The sequence below is a fragment of the Berghia stephanieae genome, chromosome 9 (genome assembly GCF_034508935.2).
Source record: "Berghia stephanieae isolate SIO BIC M18660-M18661 chromosome 9, UCSD_Bste_1.3, whole genome shotgun sequence".
NCBI lineage: Eukaryota > Metazoa > Mollusca > Gastropoda > Nudibranchia > Aeolidiidae > Berghia > Berghia stephanieae.
In genome coordinates this window covers 10265491-10283539 of record NC_088368.1, presented here as the reverse complement: position 1 = coordinate 10283539, position 18049 = coordinate 10265491, and the positions used below count along the sequence as shown (strand labels likewise).

General features: G+C 37.7%; 1 protein-coding gene across 1 annotated transcript; it reads right to left on the bottom strand.

Annotated features, from left to right (window-relative positions):
- Nucleotides 1-1306: 1306 nt before the first annotated feature.
- LOC144979659 (uncharacterized) lies at nt 1307-17382 on the bottom strand. The gene is made up of 4 exons (XM_078926495.1): nt 17270-17382; nt 8130-8875; nt 6701-6859; nt 1307-4395 (listed from the first exon to the last, which is right to left on the bottom strand). Exons 1-4 carry the CDS (start codon nt 17358-17360, stop codon nt 4021-4023), a joined length of 1371 nt encoding a protein of 456 aa, XP_078782621.1. The 5' UTR covers nt 17361-17382; the 3' UTR covers nt 1307-4020.
- Nucleotides 17383-18049: the final 667 nt, after the last annotated feature.

Sequence of the window (18049 nt, the reverse complement as noted above, 5' to 3'; positions counted from 1 at the left end):
TGGCAGTTTAAGAAATGAATTCTTTTAACCATAAAAATTTGACAACCCCCTTCCTCACAGTTTTTACCGAGAGACAAAATTTATTTAAAAAATTCCCTTTATTCATCACCAAGGAGAAATTTGTCTTTAGGGTTTATCCCAAGGGAAGACTGGAATAACCCAGGCGTCAGCCGCAGAGCAGCGCCGCAAAGTGATATAGGGCGAGGTGACTTGCTCAAGCCCACACAACGAGGCGGGCAGTTGAACTCGGTACCTTTTGGGTACGAAGCAATGATTGTACCGCTGAGCCACGCTGTCCCCTAAAGTCAAGGCCATGCGACTCTGGCAAAGAAAAGATCCTTTTTGAAGCCACGAAGAGATTCCCATAGTCGGTACATGATCTCCTTAAACAGGAAGTCTTTATAAAACACGCCCATGCGCAAACACACACACACACATACAAACAAACATACTCATACATACACAGCGATTGTGTTTGACGACCCATTTCCCCAGATTCCTTAGCGACAAAAGATCACAGTCAGGACCTGAGCAAGAGCAAATAGTCACCGTCTAGAATATTGACAGAAAGAAATGGACGATAGAGATAAAAAGATAATGACATCAGAGCACCAGGCCGGTTGACGTTTTGAAGATGATAAGCGAAACGTCGGCCGATCGTGGAGTGTAATATTACCTTTTGTTTATCAACATCAGACGATCGTGGAGTGTAATATTACCTTTAGTATATCGACATTAGACGATCGTGGAGTGTAATATTATCTTTAGTTTATCAACATCAGACGATCGTGGAGTGTAATATTACCTTTTACTCGCATGTGATGGTAATTCTTTATTATCAACGTCAGACGATCGTGGAGTGTAATATTACCTTTAGTTTATCAATATCAGACGATCGTGGAATGTAATATTACCTTTAGTTTATCAATATCAGACGATCGTGGAGTGTAATATTACCTTTAGTTTATCAATATCAGACGATCGTGAAATGTAATATTACCTTTAGTTTATCCAAACTTTACAGGGGACTGTCTGTCTACCAAATCACGTGACACTAAGACCATGGATGAAACAGGAAGTAAGCATCACTGTCAAGTCCCAGCTTGGAGTTTTTGGCAAGATCTGGGTCATTTTATTGGACCGAAATTTAAAAGACGACTTTTCTCGCCAATTTTTTAAAAAATTGTGACACCCCACCCCCCCCCCCCCCCTCGTTCTCCAAACGGATTTCTGTCGGGGTGAATTGAACCCAGAAAATTGAATTTGGCATTGGAAATAAAGTGATGAGAAAAATCAAAATTTGAGATTTTGGCAAAGTAAGAATTTGTATTTATTCTCCACAATATCAAAGATAAAAATTAGGGAAAAGTTTCAAATGTGTGGGGATAGAAGGGACAAAATTGACGTCAATCTCTCAGATCTTTCTAACTAAATTCTATCAATCAGGTTATGAACGTTCAAAGTTACACATGGTTTTGTGTGTTGGGCCTTTTATCCGGCTGGCGGATGTTGTGAGCGATTTGGGTAAACGCATGGCATCAATAGATTAAATTTCCAGAAACTAGTTCGTGCCGACATAATACCCCTAAGCGACGATGGGTGACAAATATCTCGTTTTCTCTCAGACAACGGCGTGGGGGTCAGAGGTCAGGCTAATATTATACATTTTTGTTTTTAAGTTTGGTTCTGTTGGCCTCAATAAATAAAGTAACACCAAGACCCTCTACTTTTCCTTATTGGCAGTCGTGATAACGAAATCATATCAAAGATCTGGTTGTGTGGTGGACTCACTATCAATATCCAGATAACCGAATCTGTGACATGCTATTGTTCTCTATGTCCGTCTATGCCAGCTGTAATAATGGTGACGATGACGTAGTGATTCCTTGGATAAGGATGACTGTTTGGATTGATTGGAAGTAACTGGGTTAGAGGCAGAAGTGCTTCCCTGCCCACTATGGGAGGTCAGGAATCCCACCCAGAGATTTACAATTGAAAGCATACAAGAAAAAGTAAGACAAAGGGGGATTTGTTTTTGCTTGTTTTTAAGGCTTTTACGGCGCTTGCAACACATTTAGGTCATATCAGCGCCATTAAAAAGAAGAAAGTTGGATAGTAAAAACATTCTAGATGTACAATTAAAAGGACTTGAGTATAAAGTAAGACAAAGTGGAATGGTACAAATAGGGAACGGATTTAGATTCTAAGAGCATTTTATCAGTGTATTTAGTTTGAAATCACCTTAAATCCCCCCCCCAGACACCAGCACAAGATCCCACTAAAAGGGATGCACCCAAATGTTTACAAATCATACAATAAAAATTAAAAAATAACAGTGCACAACAGAGAGATGATTTACATGGAAAAAAATATCATCTCCCAAAACTAAAATTAAACATTCGACTGTTTCCCACCCAGCCAAGGACTCCGGCCAAGGTAAGGACAAAACTAAGTAATATCATTCCAAGACAAAGACAGAAAGCAATTGGAAAACAGATACAGGGGGATAGAAGACACAGCAAGTACCTCCCTGCCCAGTATGGACAAATTATTTAAATGACCAAAAATAATATTCTTTTAAAAATGAAGCCAAACCAATAACAAAACAATCATCCAAATTATAATTTTATGTATAACAGAAACACAATCTGCAATACAACATACACACAGCACATACCTAAAATCTCACAATGTCACATCTCCTTATTATTCATTATTGCCAAAGTGTGGAACGTCAGTACATACATTATATATATAAAAACAAATTTAAAGAACTATGCCTTTTCCGCCACGACATCATAAGATATCGTCGCTTAAGCATTTCACGAAGGAATATAGATAACTCATCAAACAAGATGTCTGACGCCAACAGGAATCACCCATGTTGTCACAGTGAGATATCGTTGCCTAGGCATTTCACGAAGGAATATAGAAAGCTCATCAAACAAGATGTCTGACGCCAACAGGAATCACCCATGTTGTCACAGTGAGCAAATTGGGGGTTCAAGGAAAAAAACGAAAGTGCCTGACAGTGCAATGCCTTAAACACTCGGCCACTTCACCCCCCATATATAATATATTGTTTAAATCTTCAAACCGAGGATCGTACCAGGTCAGGGCTCGTGTCGCCATTTCTTCTTTCTTGGCTAGTTTTTTTTCTTTCTTTTCAGACCATAAAGCCCATGGAGCTGGGTTTATTCCTGTTTTCAATAGTGTTAAACTGACAATAACAATTGTGTGCTACCCTTTTGACAGGACATAAATAACAATGTGAAATTGAATGTAAGCTTCAATTTAATAAACGAAAACAGATAATGTGGACGTTTCAGATTTCACATTTATCAACAAAACAAGATAAATGAAACACTTCAGATGAATCCTTCATCTGTAGTGTTTCATTCATCCTGTTTTGTTGATAAAGGGGAAACCTGAAACGTCCACATTATCTGTTTTTGTTTATTAAATTGAAGTTTACATTCAATTTCACATTGTTATTTATTTCTTCGAGCTTCGAGCAGCACAATTTACATCTAGGCAGGACACCACACTAGTCCATTGCAGAGTAATCTCTGACAACTCTAATCTACTCAGCTACCCAGTCACTGCTTGATGGCTGGACAGGGTGGACATGGAATGGTCAGCTACCCAATCACTGCTTGATGGCTGGACAGGGAGCAACTTCACCCACCACCTCGATCCTATTTCCTTTGTCTGTGCAGCGAGTGCTCTCAGTCAGGGTAGCCAATTCAGGAGGCAACAATTTACTGAACTTTTACGCCAACACAAAGACCAACTGCTTTCTGAGTGCGGAACTCCAGTAAAAAGACATTAATTATGTATTCACTTTTATTCCATTTAGCAGGTGATTGGAAAATATACTGAAGGTTTATAACATACTGAATTCCGTAAATAGACGGACAATTGGCAACGTTTTACTCTACCAGCAAAGCTATGATGACCTCCTCTCCTAGCTTAAAGAAAGCGATAAAACTAAAGTCTAACAAAGAAAAGATAAAACTATCATCCAGCTGGTAAAGACGAATCACGACCTTCGACCCCAGACATCGATTGTTTTCCTGGCTTGTTTTTCTGACAGGCGATTCGTCGTCCACATTTTGTCCATCTCCCTCGACTCCCCTTGAATTTCAATGGTTTTGAATCGGCTCTGCTTCCGGCCGGGGATTTGGGTTCGATGCGCAACAGGAGTGGAATGGACACTCGGTAACTGCACAGGATCAGAAGGAAAACAACAAGAGTTACCATAGCAACGAGCATAATTGCAGGCTGCCAATGTGCTGGGATCTCGGCAAAGAATATCCTGACACTTCGACCCATGGAGGAGCTGATGACCTCCATGGGGTGAACGACTCCACGGGACAACACAGAGGAGAGAACCTGAAATTTAAAGTAACAAAAAACAACAATTGTAAACTGCAATTAGATAATTTGTTTGTTTTTAAGGGTTTTACGACACTTTCAACACATTTCGGTCATATCAGCGCCAGTAAAAAGGAAGAAAATGGGATGGTAAAAAAAGTTCTAGAATTACAATTAAAGTACCAAAGAAAAAGGAAGACAAAGGGGAATTAGTTCATATAGAGAACAGGTGTAGATTCCAAAAGTGCACTATAAGTGTACTTAGTTTGAGATCACCTAAATGTCTCATCCAGACACAAGCACAAGTCCCCACTGAGAGGCACACACTCAAAGGTTTACAAATCGTATATTATATTTATATGTCAAACAAAAATATTACAGTGCATAACAGAGAGATAATTTACAAGACAAAATATCACCTCCCCAAACTAACTATACTTTTGACTGTTTCCCTAACAGTCGGGGTATCCGGTCAGGGCCAGGACAAAACCAAGTAATCTCATTCCAAGACAAAGACAGGTAGCATGTTGGAAAACAGATATAGGGGTATAGAAGACACAGTAAGTACCTCCCTGCCCACTGTGGGAGGTCCGGCAAAGTAAGAAAGAAAAAAAAATATCCCCAAAAAAATCAGCCTGTCACGAGATGGGATAGTTCGGGTTTTTTTCTTGTCTTTTTCATTCTTGCGTTGCCTTGCACTGTTTTCCACAGACATTTTCACGTCTATTTTACGCCAGTCCCTGCTCCCTAATTGTCACTTTGATATTTTAAAATATCTGATAAAATCTTTTTTTTTTTGTTCATGCAAAATAATATTTACAATTGATTGCTTCTTTTGCATTTTTGATTAATCACAAATACAAAGGCCAACCTCATAATTGTATTCTTGTTTTCTTTCTTTTTTTTTTTTAGACCAGTTATTCCCTAGATCAACAGATCGCTTTGTCGATAATATAAGTATATTTTGATATCACCATCTCCCACTCATAGTAATACTTTTGTCAATTTACGAGATCTTCATTTAACAATATTACAATGTTTTAAAAAAAGTACTTTGATGGCATGTCGTCTTAAGTGTGGCATAGATACTAAAGTTGTTGATATATCCATTCAGCACTGTCTGATACCTTGATGATAGTCTGAAATGAATGCACCTAAAGACCTTAAAAAAGCATAAAAGCTTGAAACCAACAGCTAGGTTGTCCGATAAGCACAATTTATATAAGATATAAAATATAAAATTCCCTTTCTTCATCCCAACGAGAAAATTTGTCTCTCAGGTCTATTCCAAGAGAAGAATGGAATAACCCAGGAGACGTCGCAGTGCAGCACCGCAAATTGAGCTAGGGCGAGGTGACTTGCTCAAGGCCATACAGTGCAGCGGCGGGTGATCGAACTCTGTACCTTTGGGGAACAAAGCAAAGACTGTACCGCTGAGCCACGCTGCCCCTCGAAGGAAAAATAAAGTGAGGATGACCTTGAAGATCAGATGGAGGAAATGCCGTTAAAAAATACCAGGGGTGACATGGGCTCTGTAGATTTGGACAGATTAGATTATATTGAGTTTTGTGACAGTTATTTCTTTTGATAAAAAAAAAATCATGTACTCTAACAAGGGAAATAACTGCAACAAGCCTAAAAATCAGTTGATGCAAAGTCACCCCTTTGATGGTTTTTTGTACTCATACTTCATGAAAAAGATTCTGTATCATACATCCATTTTTCAAATATCCTACTCACCACAAGAGAATTGACCTCCCAAATGTTTGTTTTGTTTGTTTTTAAGGGTTTTATGGCGCTTCCAACACGTTAAGGTCATATCAGCACCAGTAAAAAGGAAGAAAATAGGTTAGTAAAAAGTTCTAGAATTACAATTAAAGCACCCAAGAAAAGGTAAGACAAAGGGGAATTAGTTCAAATAGGGAACAGTTGTTGATTCCAAGAGCACACCGTCAAAGTACTTAGTTTAAAATCACCTAAAAGTCTCATCCACACACAAGCACAGGTCCCAACTAAAAGGAAAACACTCAAATGTTTACAAATCATATAATATAATATGTAAACTAAACATAATACAATGCATATCAGAGAGATGATTTACAAGGAAAAAAATATCATCTCCCAAAACTATAACTATACATTCGACTGTATCCCTCCCAGCCAAGGACTCCAGCCAGGGTCAGGACAAAACTAAGTAATCTCACACCAAGACAACGACAGGAAACAATTGGAAAACGGCTATGGGAGGTCAGGATCCCCACCCAGACCTCCCAAATGTCCTACTCACCAAAAAGAGAATTAATATTCCAAATATCCTACTCACCAAAAGAGGACTGACCTCCCACAAGGGGTTGACAAGAGTGGCGTGGTAGTAATCGACACAGGGGTTGTGGTCATGTGACCATGACAGGTGCCACCGTAACACAGACTTGATACTGTCCATCCATCCCCGTGAGTTTGGAGAACACTCGACTGGCAATCCCTTGAATTGGAGGTTAAAAAGGATGAGACAATTAGTGATAAATTGATGCTTATCTATTATTATTATTATTATTATTATTATTATTATTATTATTATTATTATTATTATTATTATTAATTTTATTATTATTGTATTATTATTATTATATTATTATTATTATTATTATTATTATTATTATTATTATTATTATTATTATTATTATATTATTATTATTATTATTATTATTATTATTATTATTATTTATTATTATTTATTATTATTATTATATTATTATTATTATTATTATTTATTATATTATTATTATTATTATTATTATTATTATTATTATTATTATTATTATTATTATTATTATTATTATTATTATTATTATTATTATATTATTATTATTATTATTATTTTTATTATTGTTATTATTATTATTATTTTATTATTATTATTATTATTATTATCATTAAAAAAAAAATAATACTCCTTCAAACATGCAAAACTATCAGAAACAAAATTAAAGGAAAAAGTTGATGATGGCGATGGTGGTGATGCTCACAAAGCAGATGCTATGATGATTGTATTAATGCAGACTTTGTAATGGATACTAAAATATTGTTGTTGTTATCAATGCTGGTGTCTGCCTGTTTGGAAGAAGGGGAGACAATAAATAATAAAACAGACAAGATAAACAAGTTTCAACTTTGCAATAAACTAGCATCTAGCATTACAAAGGGTAGCAAGCAATATTGCTATTGCCCGGTACACACTATATTGAACCCAGGATAAATTCCAGCTCTGTAAGTCTAATGTCTCTGAAGGACTACATTTTTAAAAATACTTATTTATTTTAGTTCAATACGTTTTAGGGACCAGAACACGAAACTATGTGCAGCTATGTGGTCTAGTGGTATGACATTCGCTTTCGGACCGGAAGGTCCCGGGCTCGAGTCTCGCTCAGCGCATAGTTGAGTCCTTGGACATGGAGAAGGCTCTTTACTCACATTCTCTCACCGTAGTCAGGTGTAAAATGAGTACCTGGCCGTTTACAGCGTTGTAATATCACCTAACAGACGTCATGTCCCGTCCTACATATTAAATGTTGCTGTTGACCAGGGACTCTTTGGAAAGCGTTTTGTGCACGCTTAGTGGATATTGCGCTATAAAAAAGCAAAATTTTAATTTTTAAAAAAGTATAAAGAGGTTTTGCTCCACAAAGAGGCTTTAAAAACCAATGATAAAGACAAAGGGGAAATTCATTTTCAAAATTTATATCAGATCTCACCATATTGACACTGGCCACCCGATGGGCCACAGCTTTCTGGTAGAGCCGAATAAATTCCCATGGAATGCTTAGAAATATGGAGAAGGCAACGAGAAAAAGGACCCAGCGTACGATCCGTGCATAAATGTTGTAGATTGAAGTCTGGTTTTCCATCCCCTGATGACTGCAATGATCTCCAACACGGCACGGGTCATATCTCGAAATTGGACTTCTAGATCTTGTCAAAGCAAGCGTTGAATTATTATAATTATATTCACGATAGGGAGTTAGGGATGTGTACCTTTCATCTTGAAATTTCAATCTTTTTTTGTAGTAGATCATAGCAGCACATGTGCATGTAGTGAGAAGAATCAATAAAACTGATATCCAGTGAAATGGCATCACTTCAAAGTTATGAAAGTCAATACAAAATATAACAAAATTTTCACAAAATTGATATAATTTGTATCCAAAGTTCAAAGTCTTTGTGAATATCATGTGAAAAAAATTCTTCGTATCGAAGACAAACTGTGACGTCATGACAAAAACCGAAAGTGTCAAGACGTTTTGTTTGCACAATTCTTCCATGTTGTGATGGTTCCATTTTTGGACGTGTTGAGATTGTTGTGGATCTGACGGATCTAAGACATGAAGAAAATACACCAGTAGTTGTTCCAGTCGTATGGATATGGATATGGATGATGACGGTGATGATGACGGTGGCGGTGATAGGGTCTCAAAACTTTGGCAATCGTTCCATATGGCAACTGAATCCAAAAAGACAAGAATGAAGATATCAAATTAATGACATACATATAAGCATCTATGATTAAAAGCAAATAAAAGTAAATAATGTTTTCTATTTTACTGATACTGTCAGTGTGATACAAATCGGTTTTTAAAGGAGTCTTTCATTGTCATTAGACCTATGGAGCCAGAGTTTATCACAGTTTCTATAGTGTGAGATGGACAAAATAGAATTGATTGCTACCCTTTGGAAAGGATGCTATTCTAATGCAAAGTACTATTACCAGACCAAAAAGATCCAGAAACCCAATCACTGCTCTGGGCAGGGGGTGGGGGGTCAGAAAAAATCTCAACTTCACCCGGGATGGACCTTTTTCCCTTTGATTGTGAAGCGAGTGCTCTATCTACCAATTGAGCTGTTGGGACCCCAAAATGAAAATGGCTGAATTTTTATATTTTTTTTGTACATCGATCTCTCTAGCAGATTGATGGAAAGTTGGAAAGTCATGAAAAATTAGGGACTTTGATGACTTTGATAAAATTTTCAAACTCATTACAACTTGGTTTGACTCCAGTCAGGTGGATTGGACAGGAAATAACATTTAATTTGATACTTTATTATATTTGTTTCTCTATGGCAAAAGGCTCCACAGTTATTGATAATTTTCAGTTAAAATTTTTGGAAGTGTCAATTGCCAAGGAGGGAGTCCTTGGTAGTTGACGGTTCATCAACTGTCAAGGAGTCAAATTGGAACTCTTCATCTGCATGTGGAGATTTCAGTCAAGCCTAGATTTGCGCGCATATGAATCTCAAGTTCCGTCACTTTCTTCCAGTCATTCATTCCTTGTCAATCGTTGTGGAAAGGATCGAGTCTACAGCCGTTGGCATTTGTTTTTAGTTTTTATACAGTGGAAACCTGATATAACAGGGATGATGGGACCAGAGCAACAGTCCTGTTATAGCCGATCCCTGTTATAACCGGGCCTGTTATAAATGGTTTCCACTGTAAGTCTTTACACGAATTCCAAGACGAATTATAATCACATCAAAACAAAAATTACTGTGTTTTCGGATTCAGGGGAGAAAAAAAAAAACAGAAGGACAAAATAATGGCAAATCCCTGCCTAGATTTTATTTAAAAAGTAGAATTTCCTTTGTTTTAAAGAAAAATATACTGCATATTGTCATAATAAGGAACAAATCACGTAAACATTTGTGGGAGTTAATAGTAAATAGTTGACGATTTACCACCTGGCTAGGTCTGTGGCAAGAAGAGGATGTGAGAGAGAGAGAAAAGAGAAAATGAAGGAAGGAGAGAAAATGAAAGAGAGAAAGAAAATAAGTATGAGAGTAATTATTAATTGACGTCAGCCCTTGGCAGTCATTAGTGGATAGTTGAAGATTTAACAACTGGCACGATCTGTGGCTAAAAGAGAGAATGAGTGGGAGAGAGAGAAGAAAATGGAAGGAAGAAATAAGAGAGAAAACGAGAGCAATTCTACTAATAACAATGAATGTATGTGTGAGAGAGAGAGAGAGAGAGAGAGAGAGAGAGAGAGAGAGAGAGAGAGTGAGAGAGAGCAGAGAGAGAGAAAGAAAGGAGAAAAATTACATAGAAACACACACAGAGATGGAAACATGGCACACAGAGAGTGTGAGAGAAAATAGAAAATGAGAGTATTAATTACGCTGTGATTATCTCCAGACACCTGTCTGGGGATAACAAAAATTCGTTATCTCCAGACACATATTTTTGAAACTCCGCTCTTTTGAACAATTATCCACATTCCAGAATATGGAATGTTTCCAAATTCATATAGAAATAAGGAAAGTTAATAAAATATCTATAAAAACATCAAAATAAAATTAACCAACATTAAATCAGTTGTTACTACATAAACACAATTCAATATACATCGACTTCAAAGTGGGTGTGATGGCCAAATGGTTTAGTCATCTGCCCTGGAAGTTTTACCAGAATCGACATTGTGGGTTCGAATCCTGGTTCCACCACTTTTTTATTTATTCAACATTTTTTTTAAAAATTCCGTCTTCTTTTTACAGAACGTTGCAAGGGATAAATGTCCCATCCATCCTCCCCCCACCTCTTTTTTTTTTTTTTTGAGCGAGTCTATTCTTTTCTCCTTTTTGTTTGACCTTTTGTTCCGTTTCTGAGCATGAATATCTTAAAATTTCTTTCTTTTTTTTTTTTTAATTATTGTTTGGGTTTTTTCTCCTCTATCTGACCATTTGGTCGCTCTCTGAATATTTCTGTTTGTTTGCTTTTTAATTATTTATCCTTTTTAGACACTTTTTGAGATCAGAGTGGGGATGAATATATGACAATTTGCTAGAAACTAGAAGGGAACCAAGAGAGAGAGAGAAGAGAGAGAGAGAGAGAGAGAGAGAGAGAGAGAGAGAGAGAGAGAGAGAGAGAGAGAGAGAGAGAGAGAGAGAGAGAGAGAGAGAGTTTAAAAGAAAAAAGAGGTAGGTGGAGGATGGATGGGACATTTGTCCCTTGCAACTCTCTGTAAAAAGAGGACAGAATTTTAAATTTTTTTTAAAGTGGTGGAACCAGGATTTGAACCCGCAACGTCGATTCTGGTAAAACTTCCAGGGCAGACGACTAACCATTCGGCCATGACACCCACTTCGAAGTCGACGCTTATTGTGTATATGTAGTGACAACTGAATGTTGGTTAATTTTATGTTTTTATAGATATTTTATTAACTTTCCATATTTCTCTATGTGCATTCGGAAACATTCCATATTCTGGAATGTGGATAATTGTTTAAAAGTAAAAGAGCAGAGTTTCAAATATGTGTCTGGGGATAACAAATTTTCATTAGGGTAGCCTGTTGCAATTCCGAAGGGCAATCACATAACTACTCACATTTCATGTTTTGCTAAATCTATTTATATCAGCCAATCACATCTTATACAAAATTAGTATTACTAACGTGCTTTTTGATTGGTTGAAACTATTTCGGATAGGACCGGAGAGTTCCATTTCTCCCATTGACTGTTTTAATATGACCAGTGAGGGTAGACGCAATTCCGAAGGGGTTCGATGCAATTCCGAATGGCGTATGTTGCAATTCCGAAGAGACCAGATGGAACACTTTTATTGATGTTTTGTTCGTTTGATTTGAGGTCTTTTTAATGTTCTCCGAGGTACTACCGCAAACTTGGGGACCCAAATAATTTTAGGGGTTTGGGAGGGGGGAAACTTTTTTATTAAAAAAAAGTCTAGATAGGGGGTTTGGGAGGGGAGAGACTTAAAAAAAAAAAAAAAAAAGTTCCCCCCCTCCCAAACCCCCCAATTTTTTTTTTTTTTTTTGAAAGTCTCCCCCCTCCCAAAACCCCAAAATTATTTGGGTCCCCGAGTTCGTGGTAGTACCGTTCTCATGTGTATATCTTTTACTTTTTGTCTAGTTTATGAATGTTTCACAATTTGAAGCAACAACTCATTTACACCCCTTTCTCCTCAGTCCTTTATGGGTTATAGTTTATTAACCCAATTTGAAGCAACAACTTATTTACACCCCTTTTTCCTCAAAGTCCTTTATGGGTTGTTATGGCACTTTTGTAAGAATGTGTGCACTTGCCTCATCATGACCAGGCTGTATTTCATGTCAAACACATTCTATCCTGTGCAGTTTTTACCTTGTGATTAGTAGCTTGTTTGTTTGTTTTAAAGGTTTTACGGCGCTTGCAACACATTTAGGTTATATCAGCGCCAGTAAAAAGGAAGAAAATGGGATAGTCGAAAGTTCTAGAATTACAATTAAAGCACCCAAGAGAGAGTAAGACAAAGGGGAATTGTGAAGAAATAGGGATCAGATGTAGATTCCAAGAGCATACCAAGCCAAGGACACCAGCCAAGGTCGGGACAAAACCAAGTAATCTCATACCAAGACAAAGACAGAAAGCATGGTGGAAAAGAGATATAAGGGGATAGAAGACACGGTAAGTACCTCCCTGCCCACTGAGGAGGTAGGGAACCCGACCCAGGATTAGTAACTGTGATGCGACTCGAGCTCAATGAGCACCACAGTTACAAACCGAGAAGCAGTTGGAGTTTTTATTGCTCAAGAAAATAGAGCAAAAATTGGCTTTGGAATCAAACCCGGCATCTCCCAGTTTGTGGCCAATGAGGTAACCACTCAACCAATTTGTCTTCAGTTAAAAATCAAGAATGCAACAAATTATTAAGACAAAGACACTTTAACATTTCAAACCGATTTATTTTTTTTTTTTGAAATTGCTTCTCTTTGGCTGTGGCCCTTTATCTTTGGCAGCCTTCCTTTTCTCTTCACGTGCCAGAGCCCTTTCACGTTTCTCTGCCTCCATCCTCTCTTTCTCTTCTCTTTTCTGCCGCTTGCTTTCAATTATCTCATCAGATGTGAGAACTCTGTGAGAAGTTTCATATCTTCTCGCAGTGGCAGAACGTGGTTCTGGAGCCGGGGTCGAGAATATCTCGTTGACAGCTTTGTTCCAGTCGGCTGTCAGCCCAGATATATCCATGGCCTGGGCCAAGATATCCTCTGTACTAGGCCCTGTTTCCTGTGTTGTTGGATGTTCAGGCTCTGGATCCACAGCCTGAACCAAGATGCCGCCCGATGTGGAAGCATGAGACGGCCCTGCCTCTTGTGTGATAGTTGGTGATTCAGACTCTGGACCCACAGCCTGGACCAAGATGGCCCCCAATGTGGAAGCATCAGACGGCTCTGTTTCCAACAATGGCCGCGAGAGCGCAGCGGATGCAGAAAACCAGTCATCAGAGATGGCTGCTGGGTTGAGGGGGTAGACGCCGGTCGTTTTAAAAGCCTTTCTCAGCAATGCTCGATCCCTCAAGACATCCCATGCTCTACTGAGCATAAGGGGAAAAGAGTGTTTATCTATCACTTTGCTGGGGTAGTGATATAAAAAATCTGTACACGCCGAGTTGTACGCCGACTTCATCGGTTTGAACACATTTGTGTCCAATGGTTGAAGGCACTGTGTTGTATGTGGTGGCAGTGCAAATATATGTATATCCTCGTCCCTGGCAATTTCGAGGAGCTCGAGGACTTCATGGCTGCTGTGCCCATCCAAGAGGAGTAGCTGGGGCCGTTCCGTTCCACAATTTGGAAGGAACACAGATTTAAACCATTCCAGTCCAATAGAGTTGTCAGTCCATCCACGTTCTTGGTAAGTCCAGAAGCACCCATCGGGACCCAGGTGGACATCAAACGACTGGACGCTCGCCTCTGTCTTTCCTTTAACAATGGCCATCGGGTTGAGGGCTCTGCCAGCAGCGTTGATGGCAGCCACAATAGTGACCGTCTCCTTTGAGTCACTACACCGTTGATGCAGACGGCGTGACCCCTTCTTGGCAACAACCTTTTGAAATATAAGAAGAAAAAAAAGAAAACAACAGAAACTTGTGAGAGATTTGTTCCTTGAAACATTTTGGATTAAACTGAATTGTTAGACATTCACTCATATCATGGCACATATTATGAGACGTGATGACAACTTTCCATCCCATGGTATTTGTCAGTCAAAGCGGCTATGTGGTCTAGTGGTATGACACTCACTTTCAGATTGGAAGGTCCTGGGTTCGAGCCTCGTGCTCGGAGCATAGTTGAGTCCTTGGAAAAGGCTCTTTACTCACATTCTCTCACCATACTCAGGTGTAAAATGAGTACCAGGCCGTTAACAGCGTTGTCTTTGTCCGAAAAATTGTAATATCGCCTAACAGGCGTCATGACTCGTCCTACATGTTAAATGTTGCTGTTGACCAGGGACCCCTTGTAAAGCGCTTTGAGCACATTTAGTGGATATTGTGCTATATAAAGCTCAATTATTAACTCACTCAATCCTAGAGATTCTTGTAAAGCGCTTTGAGCACATTTAGTGGATATTGCGCTATATAAAGCTCAATTGTTAACTCACTCAATCCTAGAGATTTTTTATTCTTTTCAAAATTGGAAAAAATATATTAAAATGAGCATGTTCATAGATATTTTTAGTCAACTACCTTTTAACACGTAAAAATTAAAAACATTAGCTTTGATACTACGCCTATAATTTGTCTCAGAAAAATGTTAAAAAATAGGCATGGGGTAAAAGTAATCCCGGGTATACAACGGATATAGTCGGTGTTAGGATTGAGTGAGTTAAGCTCATTTAAAACAAGACAATGGTTGATGTATTTTTAGAAAAATTAACACCTAGGTACGTTGTAGTTACCTTGCCAGGTTTGTGGGAGAACTGCAGTCCAGTTTCATCCATATTCCAGATGGCCTGTGGCTGGATATTGTTGCTCCTGATCAGGGAGTGGATATCCTCAAAGTAGCTAGCCACCCGTTCTCTGCTGAGAGCAGACAAACGCTTGTGGCTACAGCATTCTGCCGAGCGGACAGTGATCTGAGGAAACCTCAGTTTGAGTGCCCTCCAGTAACCGTCGCCAGGGACGCCGTCGACAAATTGCGTTTTTAGGTTCAGGTTATGAACCACCTTTCCCACTTTTTTTAAGATCTGGTCCTTTGTAAGGGGGAATCCAGCTTCAGCCGAACAGAATATAGCTTCCACAATTGAAGTCTCAACCTCTGGAGGAATTGAAGTTTTTCGGCCGGCTTTCACCCCTGCATTAGAACGGGCCTTTATGTAGTCGACCAGCGTGGTTTGGGGGATTCCAAATGTCTTGGAAGCTACGCTGTAACTCATGCCATTTTTCTTGGCTGCAATGGCACGTTGGAGGTCTTCCTCTGTGTATCCTTTCGGCATTGTTCTGTAAAGGAAAAACAAGAATTTGCGTTTGGTAATTAAACCTAGGCCAACGGTAACATCACCATCATCATCAACAATCAGCATCATCATCACCAACACCACCATTATTATCACCACCACCACCATCATCATCGTCATCATCCGCATCACTAACACCATCGCCATCATAATCACCACCATCATCATCGTCATCATCACCATCATCGTCATCATAATCACCACCATCATCATCACCATCCTCATCATCATCACTAACACCACCATCATCATCGTTATCATCACCATCCTCATTACTAACACCACCACCATCATCATCATCATCACTGACACCACCACCATCATCATCACCATCATTATCATCATCACCATAATCGTCATCATCACCATCACCGTCCTCATCATCATCACTAACACCACCACCATCATCGTCATCAGCACCATCATTATCATCATCACATCCTCATCACCATCATCATCCCTAACACCACCACTACCATCATTATCACCGCCACCATCATCATCATCATCATTATCGTCATCATTATCATCATCATTATGATCATCAAAGCGGTCTACAGAATTGCGTCAAGCGGCCTTCGGAATTGTGTCGGGCCGCCTTCGGAATTGCATCGAAGGGTGTCACACTTCTAAAATATCGATTTTATCCTGTCTACTGTAAATAGGAGAATATAAAGGGTGGAATATAGATTCTTTAATATTGTTTTAACAGAATACATAGAAATATCAACATTTACCCACCTGATTCGACTGTTCCGTGAAAGATTAAAGTCGAAAATATTATCGAGAAAAGGGCACCAATGAACTTTGTATGAGCGTGTTGGCACGATAACAAACGGGGAAACCACGGGATCACTGAAAGCGACACGGCTGTCCCAAATTAGATGACCCCAATTCCATCGGGCAATCTCATTGGCTGCTGATTTGACTCTTCTGTGGAATCAAACCAACGTTTAAACCACGAGACGGACAGAAAGGTCGTAAAAGGGTGATTCAGTTGAGGTGAGTCGAAGCCTTCGGAATTGCGTAGACTTCGGAATTGCAACAGGCTACCCTATCCCCCGACAGGCGTCTGGGGATAATCCCAAACTCAGGGACCCAAATAATTTTGGGGGTTTGGTAGGGGGGAAACTCTTTTAAAGTCTCTCCCCTCCCGAACCCCCTTCGAGACTTTAAATAAAATAAAAAGTTTCCCCCCTCCCAAACCCCTAAAATTATTTGGGTCCCCGAGTTTGCGATAGTACTATCACAGCCTATTAATTAATATTAATATTTCTAATGTAATAAACATCATTCCGTGACTGTGACAATACATCACTTCGTGACACTAACATAACTCCGCGGCAATTAAAAGTACGCATGCGTAGTTGAACTGACACGGTCCTTGGCAATTGACGACTTGACAATTTTGTCAAGGTCCTTGTCAAATGACGCGACCAAAATTTGTAGTCAATTTTGAGTTGAGGCGGAGACTTGAGATTGAGTTTGAGTTTGAGACTGAGAGTCGAGAGTCCAGAATCTGTGATCTCTCTGCTTTTGTAACTATACTTATGTCATGATTACAACGCGTAATGAGACTATTATCCATTGTACATAATTTCTATATACAATCCTTACCATGTGTTAAGATAGTATAAATGGAGAATAAGCAAGCCAAAGTCGTGGAAATCAACACCCAGTTTACCCTCTTCGAATTTACCGCGGCCATATTGTTTACTTGTGTGAAGGAGGGCAATGCCAAAAAGCCAAAAAGAGTTCCTGATCACCAGAACTCTTTATACCATCATGCACAAAAGATCAGAATTATCGACAATAACGAATAAATAAATAAATAAATAAATAAATAAATAAATAAATAAATAAATAAAATAAAATGTAGAATCCCACCCGTATTATTACTGTTATTATTATTATTATTATTATTATTATATTATTATTATTATTATTATTATTATTATTATTATTATTATTATATTATTATTATTATTATTATTATTATTATTATTATTATTATTATTATTATTATTATATTATTATTATTATATATTATTATTCTCATCATCATCATCATTATTATTATTATTTATTATTATTATTATTATTTATTATATTATTATTATTATTATTATTATTATTATTATTATTATTATTATTATTATTATTATTATTATTATTATACTGTATATTATTATTATTATTATTATTATTATTATTATTATTATTATTATTATTATTATTATTATTATTATTATTATTATTATTATATTATTATTATTATTATTATTATTATTATTATTATTATTATTATTATTATTATTATTATTATTTCATCATCATTATTATTATTATTATTATTATTATTATTATTATTATTATTATTATTATTATTATTATTAT

Excerpts from the sequence above, each read along its gene's own strand:
- LOC144979659 (XM_078926495.1), bottom strand. The coding sequence starts at position 17,360 with ATGGCCGCGGTAAATTCGAAGAGGGTAAACTGGGTGTTGATTTCCACG. Across the intron at positions 6,860-8,129 it reads GGGTGGCCAGTGTCAATATG|GGATTGCCAGTCGAGTGTTC; the intron begins GTGAGATCTGAT and ends CTCCAATTCAAG. Across the intron at positions 4,396-6,700 it reads GGGAGGTCAGTCCTCTTTTG|GTTCTCTCCTCTGTGTTGTC; the intron begins GTGAGTAGGATA and ends TTTAAATTTCAG.